Below are 15,382 nucleotides of genomic sequence, written 5' to 3'. Positions count from 1 at the left end.
TTACAATGGATTACAGGGCCTTTGCTCATAACCCTAGAAAAAGACATATTTTATATAATTATTAAATATATTTCATTTAATCATTAGCTATTTTAGCAATGAGTTCAAACCATTACACTTTGAAAATATTTAACGCTTAAAACAATACAACCAGCCGACGATGACATCACTCTCCACCCCCCACTTTTACAATAATAGCAAAATAGGCTGTGCTTCAATATTCTTTATTGTTCAGTATTGCAGTGCATTATCACCACTGTTGGCATTTCATACGTTCTCATAGTCTGAAATCACTCAAGTGCCAAATAAAATGTAATGTAGACAATGACAGTGAAAGACAGATCTTTAAGACCAAGGCAGGCCTGTCTCAGGATGTATCATCAACAAAGAGGAAAATAATACTGGAGCAGGAATTCACACAGTGACAAAAAGACACGTTTCCTCTACATTCCTACATTCCTTTCATGAGACCTTTACCAGAAATTATCATATTTCTGAATGATTGTGAATAATTATATACATACCGTTTCAATAAATAGGAGTATTTTAATATTAAATTAATGGTTTCTTAAAAATACATGGTACACGGAGTCACGGACGGCACATTAAAATAAAAAGCATTTTCTTTCAAAATAACCATGTTTGTCAGCATTTGTGATACCAAAAAAGAAAGACAAACATACAAAATACAACAACAAACAACAAAAGAAAACAATGTTATGACTGGTGCTGATTCGAAGAAGGCACTTCCTTGGCAACACATACAGTAGATCCCTCTTTCATATATTGAACCTGTAGCAAAATAAACAAAAAAAATACCAAAACAGAAATTGATTATGGCATTTTTTCAACCTTGAAATTCCACATTTTTTAACTGATTTAAAATACTGGGCTCTTCAGTCTAGTTTTGAGAATGACACATTTGTGACATCCTAAACTAGGGCTGGGTGATATGGGAAAACATTTAATATCACAATATGTTTGACCAAATACCTCTGTCAATATTGTGAGTGATGACTTTTTTCCCAGTAATAACAGATTTACAAGCACAATGTGAAAATGTTTGAGAACCTTTCAGAGTATAAAATAGAGTTTGAATGATTAGAACCAGGAAGAGACAACACATATGACATATATGACATATTGCGATATCCCAAATCCCATAAGATATCTACCGGTAGTTTCATATCATGATATTGATGTAATGTTGATATATTGCCCAGCTCTAGCTTGGACATGCAGCAGGAGAGAATCATGTTTTGTGTGAAGTTGAACGGATGTGCAGTCCACTGCATTCAACTTACGTAGTAAGGTCTTTTTGATGACCATGATGTCTGTGTTAATGAGTCACAGTACTGTACCAAGCCTTTAACGGCTCCCCATTTGTCACATTCATTTCACATTCATTTCTCATTCTCTCAATTCTCAGAATCGTATAGTCTTACGACAGGGTCTAATTTTCTGAGTCACTGAATATCTGCTATTAAAATGTACTACCCTAAGAGCAATCACTTGTGCGGAAGGACTCTTTCATGCCAGTCCATCTTGACCTTATGGCATTCATTCAATGACAGCATGGGTTGACTCCAAGACTATACACCTGAATGCATCACACCTGCTGTCGTGACTCGTAATAGATGGACAAAGACCTATTTATATTGTAAATTGTAAAAAAAAAATGAACATTTTAAATTGTAATATTACACTGAGGAATTGTTTCTAAATGAAAGAAATGCAGATAGCCTGAGTCGGGTCTACCTGCCTCATTGTCTCCACCAGGCCGAAGGCGTGGGGAGAGAGTATGTTTTGCACTCCGTCCGTGTGTGTGTGTGTGTGTGTGTGTGTGTGTGTGTGTGTGTGTGTGTGTGTGTGTGTGTGTGTGTGTGTGTGTGTGTGTGTGTGTGTGTGTGTGTGTGTGTGTGTGTGCACGTCCGTCCGTCTGTTACCAGCTAATCTCCGGCACCGTTAACCTGGTCGGTGCCAAATTGCACACACACTCCCTGGATGCCAACGATGAGCCTCTGCCCCAAAGTTATAGCGCCACCAGGAGGCAGACTTTTTAAAAACACATTTTTTTATATTACTCCTCCAGATTCTGTCCAAAAATCCCGAAAATCGTTACACACTATCTCTATAGTCATGTGTTCAAGACGGATCTGTCCGATATTTCAGATTCCAACCTAATTGGCTAACGATGGCTTTCAAATTTTGCAGGATTGGCCCGTTTTGAACAAAAAGACTCAAATCATGAAAGGAGCGTGCAATTTACGTGAAATCTTTCACAGACTTTCCTACTAGGCTGAGGAATATATCCCACCCTTTTCACATTGGCCTGTTATAGCGCCACCAACAGGTGGATTTCTGCAAAACATTTTTGCAACAAAATGCCTCAAATCATCCAATTGCCATCCAAGGCGTGAGAAGAAATGTCACCCTTTTCACATTGGCCTATTATAGCACCACCAGGAGGCCACAACCTGACCTGAGCCCGAGAAGCACTTTTTCTAGTTATTTATTTGTTTGCTTGATTGTTTGATTCATTTATTTTTCTCACTGACTCTGGTTTACCTCATATGTTTCTGAGATATTGAGATAATGATTGGAATGACATGGTGTTGATATTTGTTAATACTTTGCTTAAATATCTTTAGGATTATAGCGAGTTCATGTTCTTGGGTTCATGCTACAGTGCTAACCACTGAGCCACCATGCAACCGACATTTTTGTAAGATTTCACGCTAGATTTGCGGATCCTATCAGATTTTTGTTTTTGTTTTTCTGATATCTGATACAATGTTTTTGGACATACCAATGCCCATCCATATAGTGATTAAAATAAATAAATAAATAATGTCAGAGAGGTCTGTCTTTACACTATTTAGCAATGCATGCAAAAGCAGTATTTTAGATGGCATGAGCATACAACTCAACACAAGATAAAGCTGTATCTTCCCTGGCTATGGGTTAGACCAGGGGTTCCCAAACTGTGGTGCATGCACCCCTTGTGGTGCGCGAACGCCTTCTAGGGGGTACGTGACATGAAAAGGGTAATGGCGGTTTTAGGCTGTTATTTAGCAGCACAAACGGCAAAATCTGGTAAAACACTGTTGTAAGGAGATGTATAGAGCAGCTGCGGGAGTATACAGGAGCTGCAGTCTCTCAGTGCAGTGACATTCTGTGGTTATTTGCCATAATCTTATTAAAAATGTATAATTTTCAGCCAAATACAACGAGACTTAGCGCTGTGGGGTGCGTCAGCTATAGGTCAAGAGGTAACAGGGAGTGCACGGCCAATAAAGTTTGGGGACCGCTGGGTTAGACAGCAGTTGACCAATCAGTGCAGCTAAAGTGTCATGGCGGGCTGAGCTGGCCCCGCGAGCAACCTCACCCTGTGAGGTCTTACAGTGGTGGAAAGTAACTAAGTACATTTACTTACTTAAGTACTGTACAATTTTAAATTTGTACTTTACTAGAGTATGTCAAATTTTCAGTACTTTTACTTATACTATTTCGGAGGCAAATGTTGTACTTTTACTCCACTACATTAATAGATTTTGATTATTATTACAAAAAGCACATTAACCACAGCAGCCCTATATACATTTCGGTCATTTGAAAATAGCCGATCTTGTAGATCTGCTATTTTCAAAGGATTTTTATACTATATTTGAAAACTTGTAAAATGGGACATTCTGCATAATGAGTACTTTTACTATTGGTACTTAAAGTACATTTTGATACCATCATACCAATACTTTTGTACGTAAATTACAAATACTGTTGTAAGTACATTTTGAATTCTGAACATTTACTTGCAACAGAGTAATTCTACATTGCAGTATTGATACTTTTACTTAAGTAAAACATGTGAATACGTTTTCCACCACTGCTCGGAACGATTAGTTAAGGAACTCACTATGTCAAACTTGGACGACACACACTGCTACAGACAGTATGTTGGCTGTAGACGCAGAAATTAATCTGGGCCAAAAGGAACCAAACCTTGCCGTAATGGCATGGATGCGGGCCAGCAGCACTTTCAAACAACTCACTCCCGACACCAGTGGTTCCCAAACAGCGTTCCGTGGCCCCTGAGCAGGTGTGCTGTTCAGTAAGTAAGAAATCCATCGTACCGTCAAATTTGATTTATTTATGCAAAAAGCACTGCTTAAATGCTTTTGTGAATAAGTATGGCCAAACAAAATATCACTCAGCATTAGTCATTGTCAACGGTAAATGCCCAGCTCACACCTTTGCTCTCACCTTTAAACAAAACAGTACATTAGGGACGCTCTCTGACCAGAAGCTGACCCAATTAACATGATCTTCTAAAAGCTTACAGATGTAGGGAAGATGCACTGCAAACACATGCTTATGATTATGTGCACATCAGTTTCCCCCAATGTGCTACATATTGTAGAGATGACACATTTCAATAATTCTGACCACCCAATAACAAACCAATATGCAATAGACCAAATCAGAATGCTTGAATGTTTGTAAACAAACTGGTATTTCTGGGATAGAATGTCTATGGACTTTTTAACGATTTAAAATAAAGTGTCAAGAATGTCTACTTTGTGCATAACCTGTGGATATTTATTAAAACATAATATATTTGTAATTGTCAATAACCATCATTTCGTAAGTGTCCTGTTCTTCTCAGCTCAACCGATCTATCGGTTTGGCCGATTCATCTGTCATTAATCAATCTGGGAACCCATCGGCAAACAAAAGGAAAGACAGCGCCCTCTGCTGTTTTTTCCTTTGAATGTACCTCTGGGGGCGGGGCCCAATAGAATGTGGATAACAGGATGTTGGCCCGTTTGGTCCCTCCTCTTCCGGTCGCGCATGTCTTTCTACTTATCATTTTTATCCCACGATTTTGCAACCCATTTTTTTACCCAGTGTCAATTATCTAATAATGTAATCCTGGCCGCTACACTTCCTCTGCCAACCTGGGGGGGCAGCGGACTGACCCCATGCTTCCTTCTATGCATGAGGAGTCCAAGCAGCTTCTTTTCACCTGACAGGCGAGAGTTTCCCCGGCCGGACGTGGCGCGTGGAAGGAACACGTTATTCCGACCAGATCCTTTCCCCTCCATCAGGCGCCCCGGCAGGCCAGGGGGAGGTAGTTTGCGCATGTCTTTCTTTGTTTACATTCCCAACATACCTAACTCTACACCAGGGGTGCCCAAAAGGTAGATCGCGATCTACCAGTAGATCACAAAGGCTGTGCAGGTAGATCACATGACATGCCTCTAAAGAGTATTTCATTTAAATATATTGAAGAAAATTAAAAAAACAAACATTTCTACCCCTCTTATTTCCCATTCCAAGTGCATTTGTCTTATACTGTACAGAATGTAACATGAACTCTACTATTCCGAAGCCCCCTCAGGTACATATTTAAACTATTTTCAGCAATGGTATAATAATTGATTTGGTGGGTAGATCTTGCCGAGCTGGTCATTTTGAAAGTAGCTCTCAAGTCAAAAAGTGTGGGCACCCCTGCTCTACACGTTGTAACAGGAGCTGCCGACAGATTCTGCTGCGGAGCTCTGAATCTGTCTTCAGAGATTAAGTCATTACTCGACTAATTTGATGACACTGGTATCCCCAGTTATAGGCCTATGATGTGACGTTTCTTATATTTAATACATCGATCTACAAGTTCACAATGTATCGCATTTATGAAACATTTTAGAAACGTGAAAATGTTAGCCTGTGACGATATGCCAAGGTTGAAAGTGATTCATTGAAATATATTGTTTTCAGAAAAACTACCGGACAAAACATCAATAATCGGAGGGCTAGGACTCTCCAAAATTGGGGTTGGCATAGGACACAAAAATCTGGCACTGGCCAGGCTCTGCTCCCTTAGGGGCGACTCACACCTTTAAAACATTGATGCATGCTTGTTGTATGAATGTTGTAAGTGTCATGGCCGCCCCAATGCATTTCCAATGGAAGTCACATGGTTTGATACAACATTTTGGACTACAAGCTGTTGTATGGCTTTCGGCTGTGTTTCGGCTGTGTTTCGACTGCGCCCCTCCCCCTCATACAACACAAATGTTGTGTCAAACCATGTGACTCCCATTGGAAATGCATTGGGGCAAGATGTATCACACCCTTTGTGTACAACAAGCATACATCAATCTGTTGTGCACGTGTGAGTCAGGCCTGAGATCTACTGAAGGACGTTGAGAAAGAGCTAAAGCAATTAAGCAGATTGAATCCCATCCAAAAAGAGAAAAGGTCTTACTCACATGCAATATCTACGATTGCGTGCAGAGTGGACTCATTGCTAATCGTGTAAGCAATCTTGCACATCTTTTGTAATCTGAAATTTAGAAAATGGTAATTAAAATATGTGATTGATATAATTTGCAAACAGTATACCACTCCTCACCTAGATTCTCAAAGGTCAGAACTTGCTGTCAGACTAGAGTAGCTTTTTTTCAGGTCAAGTCAGAGTTTTTACAGGTCAGGTCAATTTTGCACAAAATTAGTATTTATACAAATAGCAAATGTAGATGACCCACCAATAATAGATCACTAGATCACTTTAAAATGTAATTTACTGTCAAACCTTTGAAGATGAACTTGATGAACTCAATATACCGGTAACAATGAAAATAATGTTACGTAAATAATTGTGCAATTTTGGCAGTAGGCCTACGTTAAAACTACACCCAGTCGTCAAATTTGGGAGGTTCTGCATAAGAAAAAAATAACATTTGTTGAACATTAAAGCACATCTTTAATGTTCTGATTCTGATTCTGAATCATCTCCTTTTTAAATTGCTCAGCATGCCTCCGTGTCTGGTCTAGGCCAACAAGATGGATAATCGGAGGCTCTAGGGTCACACATGCTTCTCTTTATTCTACAGGAGGGTGAGGTTGTAGGGGAAAAGCCCAGCCGTCAGTGTCAAGAACAGAAACGTTGCAGCAGGACTGAAAACCTATTTTAATGCATTTAACCACTATATATATATATACACTTTATTGACCAGTCCCTCAGGGCTCTATATTAGATCCACTGATATTTCCCTATACACCAAATCTCTTCTGTGAAATTAGATAAGACAAAAATATCTCACAATGCGCCATGTTGCAACGCATTGTAAGCTTGGAGATCTGCTATGTTCATGCAATGTTCGCCTCAGAATAGGGGCGGTAGGTTTTAAGTGGTTAGGGATGCAAGAGTTACAAAAAGGGGAAACGAGTTAGGGTTGAGAGAAGGAGAAACCCCATGCTCTGATGTTATGTGCATGCAATTTATGTTTGTTCTTAAAGTAATAGTTCACCCCCCAAAATGACTTTTTCTATGGATTACTCACCCCATGGAGACTTGAATTCATGGATATGTTTTTGTCTTATTCCTAAGCCAATAATTTGATGACCAGCAGTGGTTCCCTATGAAGACACAAAGGAGACTTTTTGTCTCCATGGGGTGAGCAATCGATAGAAAAAAAAATATTTTTTTGGGTGAACCATCGTGAGTCAGTGCTTAGTGCTTAACACTGACTACGGATGGAATGGTCAACTATTGCAATGCTGCACGTTCAGCGGCGACAGGCTTCAAGTCATTTTCAGTGAAAACCAGTTACATGAATCTACAAACTGACGTCAGACACCGTCACTGCATGACGGGCGTCCATGCAGTGACAACAACAAAAGGTTGGGCTTGCTTCAAAATTGTACAGATAACGATGACTGCGTCAGGTGACGCAGTGAAGTGTCAATCACATGTTTTTGTTTCAACATTTCCACTCCGCTTCTCTCTCCACCACAATTGCCATTAACCAGTGCTATTTAACCCTGTAGGGTTGCTCATGCCACACCGCCTAAATAAAAAGGGTACTGTAGTACCCTTTTCATTAACCCTTTTCATTTAGGCAGTAAAATCAGCAGCAATGTAGCTGGCCATGCGTGGTCGTTTTATATAGCTTTTAACACCACCAGTGTGAACACAGCATAAGAGGGCACCATCTTCAAATAACTAATACTAATCAAGTCTATAACCTATACCAGAGTATAGTCTATCAATAGCCCAGGACCAGAGACAAAGCAGGCATACATTTCATCATACACAAAGTAACATGCAGTATCAAAGGCATACATACATGCTGGTCTTGAGCAATCCCTTGTGTTGTGATAAAGTCTATGAAAGTGTGTTCTGCATTCCGATGAAAACTTGACTGGTCCTGCTTAAGAGAAAAGGCTTTATCAGGTAAAAACAAAAAGATTTGGTAAATAGTGAAGCGGCTAATGGGAAAATCCTTCACATTATGATACAAGTATGAAATTCAGGTGCGTTTGTTCTCTGGATGTCAAATCTAGCTGCCACTGTGTGCCAATGTGCCACTTGAAAATCCAAGATGGTGGGCATTTTTCAACATTGCCGCCAAATTGAAAATTTGCTAATTTTGGAAGCCAATCGTAGCTAAACGGAAAGGAATCTGAATAATCTCACTGATATGACACCAGAGAGAATGAGTACCAATTTGTATGAATTATTTGAACAGCAAATCTAAGGCACCAATGGGACTGATCGGTGTGAAACTTTGCATACTCGCATATATATATATATTTATATATACACCATATACTGTAGAAGGTATGCACGTGACATCATAATCAAACCAAGTTATGCGGGAACACCTATACTGAGTGGCAAAAAACATCTTTCTGGCATCGACAGCCCATACATCCAATCAGAAAAGTCCAATATGATTGCATTAAACTACGTTAAACAATGTTAAACTCATTTTGCCACTCGATTTGCCACTCGTTTTGCCATTCACTTTATGCATGCGCATACCCTCTATAGACCCTGCCCATTTCCGGCAACTAGATTCTCCACCAATCTTTTGCTACTACTCCTACAGATCTGTACACATTCTCAATGGAGTGATTAAGATGTATGAGTCAGATTTGTCAGATTCCTTTCGGATTGGCTGCGATTGGTTTCCAAATTTGATCAGTAACCTCTAGGCTGGAGAACAAACACATCAGGTTTCAGGTTAGTATCATAGCATGGTGCTGACATATAACTACAGTAGGATATGCACAATCTACAGTGAATGTGTTACCAGTCACCAGAAATAAAAGCAAATTACAAAGAACGTGCTACGGCAGCTATACACTCTCACAGAGCACATGAATCGGCATTAATATGGCAAAACTGTATCAAAAACAGATACAAGGCCTCAAAATTATCTCCTGTAAGTATTTCTGCACTGTTCCTGCAACAGCAAGCTTCCGGATTTTCACACCAATAATGAAGACTACTTATAAGTCCTGAGACAAATAATCAGCTTAGCCTCACATAGCCTTCAACTTTACTGCCTAGTGCCTTCAGACCATGTGCTCAGTTTCTCTGCACTGTGGTGCTGCTGCTCAGACAGGGCCACCCTGGCCTGAACCTCAGCAGCACGCATGCACATTTGTATGACTTAAGCTTATACTGGCCTATTACTTACCGTGGGTTTCCCACACCGATGCAGGAAAATCTGAGATTTTACAGAGCAGACATGTGAATGACACTCACTGGAAAGCAGGTCTGTTGTAAATGCTCTGAAAGTCTCAGATTATCTGTGCCATTTCATGATATATCTAATATATAATGATATATATGCGCTGTAGGCTATATACCTTATATCATGGGTGGGTCATCACAAACAGGTAATGTACTTACTTTACAAACGTAAAAGTCTTTGTGTGAAGGCCGCATGTCGGCAAATTCGGCATGAACATGTAGTATAATTATACTGTATAAAAGTAGCGTTTAAAAGTGCCATACTTGACAGGCCGTTTCCTTACCTGTGAAATGCTTGATGAATTTGTCTTTCAGGTTTACATCTCTAGGGACAACTTCTGTAACAGAAAACAAAGACATATTAGTTGATAGGGAATGTGGAAATATTTTGACAAAGGTTTTAAACCAGTAGAAGTGCCCCCCGCCTGCCCCCCCCCCATTTCCTGCATTTATTGTGTAGGAATTGCACGTCAGAAATGCAGGAAGAATACAGATACAAATGTCAGTGGTGCACTTGTGCCTTCATTGATGTGATTGAACTACAGAACAGCTCCAAAGATAAGGGAATGACATCCACCCATCCCCAATCACAATTCAAACACAACGCACACTAGTGGGCTGATACACTCTGAACAGGCTAACAGGCTGAAGAGATTATTGTTTGGCAGTTTTAATGCTGATCATCAGTGTCATAAGAATTCCAAGTAGACAGCCTCTAGGTTAACTTTACATTAGCCCCTGGACCCAGGAATGAGCAGCATTTGCCAAGGAAGAGGAAAGGCGGAACTTTTCAGCCAATTTAACAAACTATCCAAAACATCCATGGTAATCCTTTTGATGTTCAGATCCCACTCAAGAGTCAAGATTTGAAGAATCATGTGTATTGTTACGTTCCATTATACAGTACATGTAGTATACGTTCCATTATACAGTACATGTAGTATACGGGAGTACAGTACATGAGTATACGGGAGTATGATTCTTGGCTTTCAGCACCTCAACATTGTGGTAACAAAACAAAATAGCAAAGGATTTGCAATGAAATAATAGTAACTAGAAAAAGTGCCCCTCGGGGCGCATGTCTCCACCAGGATAGGATCGTTTTTGGAAAAATATCAAGTGGCATTTCTTCCTCAGCCTAGTGGGAATATGCATGCAGTTTCACCGCAATCGGACGATGTGTTAATGATTTGCAGCATTTTGTACACAATGGGCCACTCCTGAAAACTTTGGAAGCCAATCAGGATGGAATATGAGAAATCAAACAGACCCGTCTTGATCACATGACTATAGAGATCATGTGTATCTTTCTTTCTCACTTGTCTACAATGAAGTACCCAACGGGGGACACACACACCCATGACAGTTATAAGAAGTATTCGCCTCTGGCACCATCGGTCCAAGACCTTCAGCTGTCACTGGACCGGTTCGCAGTCGAGTGTACGGCAGCTGGGATGAGGATCAGCATCTTCAAATCTGAGGCCATGGTTCTCAGCAGGAAACCGGTGGACTGTGCAGTCCGGGTAGGGAATGAGGCATTACCCCAGGTGAAGCAGTTCAAGTATCTCGGGGTCTTGTTCACGAGTGAGGGGAGGATGGAGAAGGAGATCAGCCGGAGAATCGGAGCGGCAGGGGTGGTATTGCAGTCGCTGTACCGCACTGTTGTGACAAAAAGAGAGTTGAGCCAGAAGGCAAAGCTCTCTGTCTACCGAGCAATCTTCGTTCCTACTCTCACCTATGGTCATGAAGTGTGGGTCATGACCAAAAGAATAAGGTCGCGAATACAAGCGGCCGAAATGAGTTTTCTTCTACGGGTGGCTGGCATCTCCCTTAGAGATAGGGTGAGAAGTTCAGACGAGAGAGACTCGGAGTAGAGTCGCTGCTTCTTCGCCTGGAAAGGAGCCAGCTTAGGTGGTTCAGGCATCTGGTTAGGATGCCTCTCGGGCGTCTCCCTAGGGAGGTCCTCAAGGCACATCCCACTGGGAGGAGAGGAGACCCCGGGGCAGACCAAGGCGCAGTTGGAGGAAACACATCGACTCACTGGCCTTGGAACGTCTCGGGATCCCCTAGGAGGAAGTCACTAATGTTGCTCTGGAGAGGGAAGTCTGGAGCTCTCTGGTGGAGCTGTTGCCCCCGTGACCCGACTACAGATAAGCGGTTGAAGATGGATGGATGGATGGTTCTCAGCAGGAAACCAATGGATTGTGCAGTCCGGGTAGGGAATGAGACATTACCCCAGGTGAAGGAGTTTAAGTCTCTCTGGGTCTTGTTCACGAGTGAGGGGAGGATGCCTCTCGGGCGTCTCCCTAGGGAGGTCCTCGAGGCACATCCCACTGTGAGGAGACCCCAGGGCAGACCAAGGCGCAGTTGGAGGAAACACATCGACTCACTGGCCTTGGAACGGAATCGGGATCTCCCAGGAGGAAGTTACTGATGTTGCTCTGGAGAGGGAAGTCTGGAGCTCTCTGGTGGAGCTGTTGCCCCCGCGACCCGACTATGGATAAGCGGTTGAAGATGGATGCATAAACTAAAATAAAAAGTACTAAAATATTATAGAATGCGATAGCAAATGCACTCGCTGGGCATTATCAGTTAAAACAAGAAAGAACCCTGCCCATTTGCAGAAATAAACAGGTTCATGAGTCTAATGCTTACTGTATATTAGGTGGTATAAGGGTCTAAACACACAACCTGGCCCTAGCTCTGGTGTCATGTGTGATAACAGAAACATTCTTGGACTTGAGATTATGCTTTATTTTGGTTACTGATTATTATATATATGTCTATATAGTGCAAATAGTAGAAAAGTGTTGGCCTATTATAATATGCCCAGAATCGAAACACTAGGGTTCTTGTGGTTAAAGTTTACAGATACAGCTGACAGGAAAGATGCAGGCAGCTTCAAGTTTATCACAGCAATCAATATAGTAAGCAGGCATTTCTCCATCTCCTCATCACGTGCAAAACATCTCCTTATATTTGCGTGACCATGGATGTTTGGGAATGGCACACGCACCACTTGCTAATGTGCTGCTTTTAATATCCTCAGAAGGTACAGGATACATTCCGTCTAGTCAATGGTCTGTGAGGGGCTCATTTCCAGTTACGTTAACTTGAGCCTATTCCACTAAATTAGATTTTATGCCTTTTGTTAACCTCGGACCCTAACCCGTTACCCTAACACGTTTAATTACGGTAGAAGCTTTTTCTCACATGATGATCTAAATGATAGTTCTTCAAACACAATCCGATTGTACAGTATATCCTAAATGAACCGGAATTTGTGAACTACCGTACAACTGGTTCTGCATCTGAAGAAGATAAGAATAGTGAATAGAAGACCAGCACTAGACAATATGAAGGCAGTTACAGGGAAGTGGTACTGGATGCATGATCCTTTATTAGAGTCTGTAGGCAACCTGTGGCTTTGTTTATCAGACAATTACAGAGAGGTGTATTAAGGACTTCCTTGAATGGCTAAGTTCTGGTCAGGACATTGCCTTATGTAAGCCATTAAAGGCACAGTAACACAAAGCACATAGTTGATGTGGATTTCAAAAAGGTACATCAAACCTACAAGTGTCTTGAGGGAACACTAGCAAATCTCAATATTAGTGGCAATCATATAGAAAACTCACTGAAGATATACACAGAGCAATAATGCTGTATTAACTTTAATAGACTACATGGGCAAGGGAGGTTTATAGTCTCATCAAATATTCCCTGAATTCCATGACCATAACGTCTAATATTAAGTGTGGGGAGTGGGGACATAACGTGGCGTTAGGTAGCCAATGCAAATTGTATATTCCCCCCGTCCCACTCTACACTAATGTAATGCTCCATGAAGAGTCGCTTGTCATTGGAGATGGATGAAGGGACGTCATAGTAAGGGGGTGGGGTTGAGATTCTGCGATGAATCACACTGAATGAATCATTCACAAGTTTGTGTCGGTGTCCCCATTGCCCCTCCCAGATCATTCTGACACTCCATCAAGAAATGTATGAATGAACGAGGAAGCAATGATGTCAATTGGCATCCAGGAGAAGCTGATATGTCATTGCCAATTATGAGATCATCTACTAGCCTATGGTATATTTGACATACAGTATATTACTGAGCTTTATCTGAATTTTATATAAAATTGCAAAATTGTGAGCTAACTTTTCTTAATGGACCCTCAGTCATGGGTCCAGTTTCACACACTTTCAGAGTTAAATTAACACTGAGAATGTTGTACATATCTTTTAACACATAAGCCTGTACTTACTTATTATGATTTCCTGCACAGAGCCACTCATCAAAAAGAGTGTAAATCCAAGAGGGTGACAGTTGTATACGATACACCTAAAGGAGGTGCTGGGCGAACCAGACTAATGACAGCTGCCTCACCACAGTAAAATGGGGATTATGCTATCATCATCAGAGCCTAAAAATAAATCTTATCAGCTTACCTATTGGTCTAGTGTTATCCTGCCTAGGAACATAGAAAGGTCTTTCCCTTGAGGAGAACTTCATGTCTTGGGCTGCCGTGAAGAGTCCAGTGCTGTAGCGCCTGGGGGAGACAGGCTTGTCCCGTTGCTGGCTGTCTCCGATAACCTGCAAGATTACATCCAACAGGGTCCTTCTCTCTTTCTTCACCTCCTTGCTGTCCTTGCACTGGCCAGTCTGGCTTGAGGAGGTGACTAGCAGAAGGAAGACCATCAACAGCATGTGCCATTTCCTCTCCACCTGCATGGCTTCACTTTCTATAACAACGCAACAAGCAAATGCAAAAGTCAAATTTGATTTAGCAGCGGTCAAAGCAAAAGGCTGAAAATGAGAGTCTGTGATTTACATGCAATTTTAGAGATTAGCATAATTATTTATCATAACAATTTATGTGAGTTCAATAGCTGCCCCAAGGCTGTAGGCTACTTTTCATCTGTGAGTTATTAAATGTGTCATACTTGTTTTTTCCAATAATATCAATATCAAAGTTAAGCGTATACAGATTAACAGATATTTTGTACCCAGTACAAGTGGTACCCAACTTTAAGCAGGTGCGTGCCGTACCAAGGAGCGCAAATGAACTAGATGCCAGCAGCTGGCATCTAGTTAATTTGTTATGGCTAAACAGGCTAATGCATGTTTGGCAGGAGGGGGTAACTTCAAACTTACTGCTTCAGGAGTGAAAGATGCTTATGTCCTGAGAGTGGACACAATTGTCTTCAGTATGAAGCTCTCCAGGCGTTGTCTAGATTGTAGTTCCGACGGAAAGAGGCAGATTGTGTCCACTGCCGTCTTTCTTGAAATCATGCGTCCCGTTTTATACGACGAGCGAGCTTCTTGAATGTAATACAATCGATTTCGAGTGGGTGGCAAGGCAATGTTGACATCTTTGGTTCAATTTCTTCTAGTGACAGTCGCTCCCTTTGGCACGCGCCCCTCCTTCATGCGCTCCATAACATCACTGTAGGGCAAAACTTCCAACAGAACTTGGTCCTTTCAAGAAAATCAGTGTTCACCTGTAAAAATGAGTCCTATTGGAATTTCCATTGGACAGGAAAAATAATAATAATAGTAGCCTATAATGCCACCCACGCAGTATGCAAAAGAATAGTTTCCAAAGTAAGTTGAGCGACTTGTTGGATGTTGGGCGCAGACAGGAGAGGTGTTTCTCGGCGGCCTCAGAGCATAAGCTTAATGCTGACCTGTCAGCTAATTGACGTGTCGATGTTTTTGTTCATCGATGTCCAAGTCTTGTGACCGCCTAAGCGCTGCAGAGAATGCGCTTACAAGAACAACCCTCAGACTGTTTTCCAGCCCGAGTGAATTGAAATCTAATAATTGTG

The 15,382-nt window shown here is 41.4% G+C and overlaps 1 protein-coding gene across 1 annotated transcript; it reads right to left on the bottom strand.

The window, feature by feature from the left end:
• Positions 1-208: 208 nt before the first annotated feature.
• alkal1 (ALK and LTK ligand 1) lies at positions 209-14,973 on the bottom strand. Its single transcript, XM_079506684.1, has 6 exons — positions 14,709-14,973; positions 14,003-14,296; positions 9,832-9,885; positions 8,133-8,213; positions 6,273-6,346; positions 209-792 (listed from the first exon to the last, which is right to left on the bottom strand). Exons 2-5 carry the CDS (start codon positions 14,283-14,285, stop codon positions 6,282-6,284), a joined length of 483 nt encoding a protein of 160 aa, XP_079362810.1. The 5' UTR covers positions 14,286-14,296; positions 14,709-14,973; the 3' UTR covers positions 209-792; positions 6,273-6,281.
• Positions 14,974-15,382: the final 409 nt, after the last annotated feature.

Source organism: Electrona antarctica (assembly GCF_951216825.1).
Source record: "Electrona antarctica genome assembly, chromosome: 7".
Taxonomy (NCBI): Eukaryota; Metazoa; Chordata; class Actinopteri; order Myctophiformes; family Myctophidae; genus Electrona; species Electrona antarctica.
The sequence above is the reverse complement of the archived record's forward strand: the minus strand, read 5'-3'. Positions and strand labels throughout refer to the sequence as shown.

What these genes read in the sequence shown, in the direction of transcription:
- alkal1 (XM_079506684.1), bottom strand. Translation starts at nt 14,285, where the DNA reads ATGCAGGTGGAGAGGAAATGGCACATGCTGTTGATGGTCTTCCTTCTG. An exon ending in GGATAACACTAGACCAATAG is followed by an intron (nt 9,886 to 14,002) that starts GTAAGCTGATAA and finishes TTTCTGTTACAG; the next exon opens with AAGTTGTCCCTAGAGATGTA. An exon ending in GGATTGCTCAAGACCAGCAT is followed by an intron (nt 6,347 to 8,132) that starts GTATGTATGCCT and finishes TCTAAATTTCAG; the next exon opens with ATTACAAAAGATGTGCAAGA.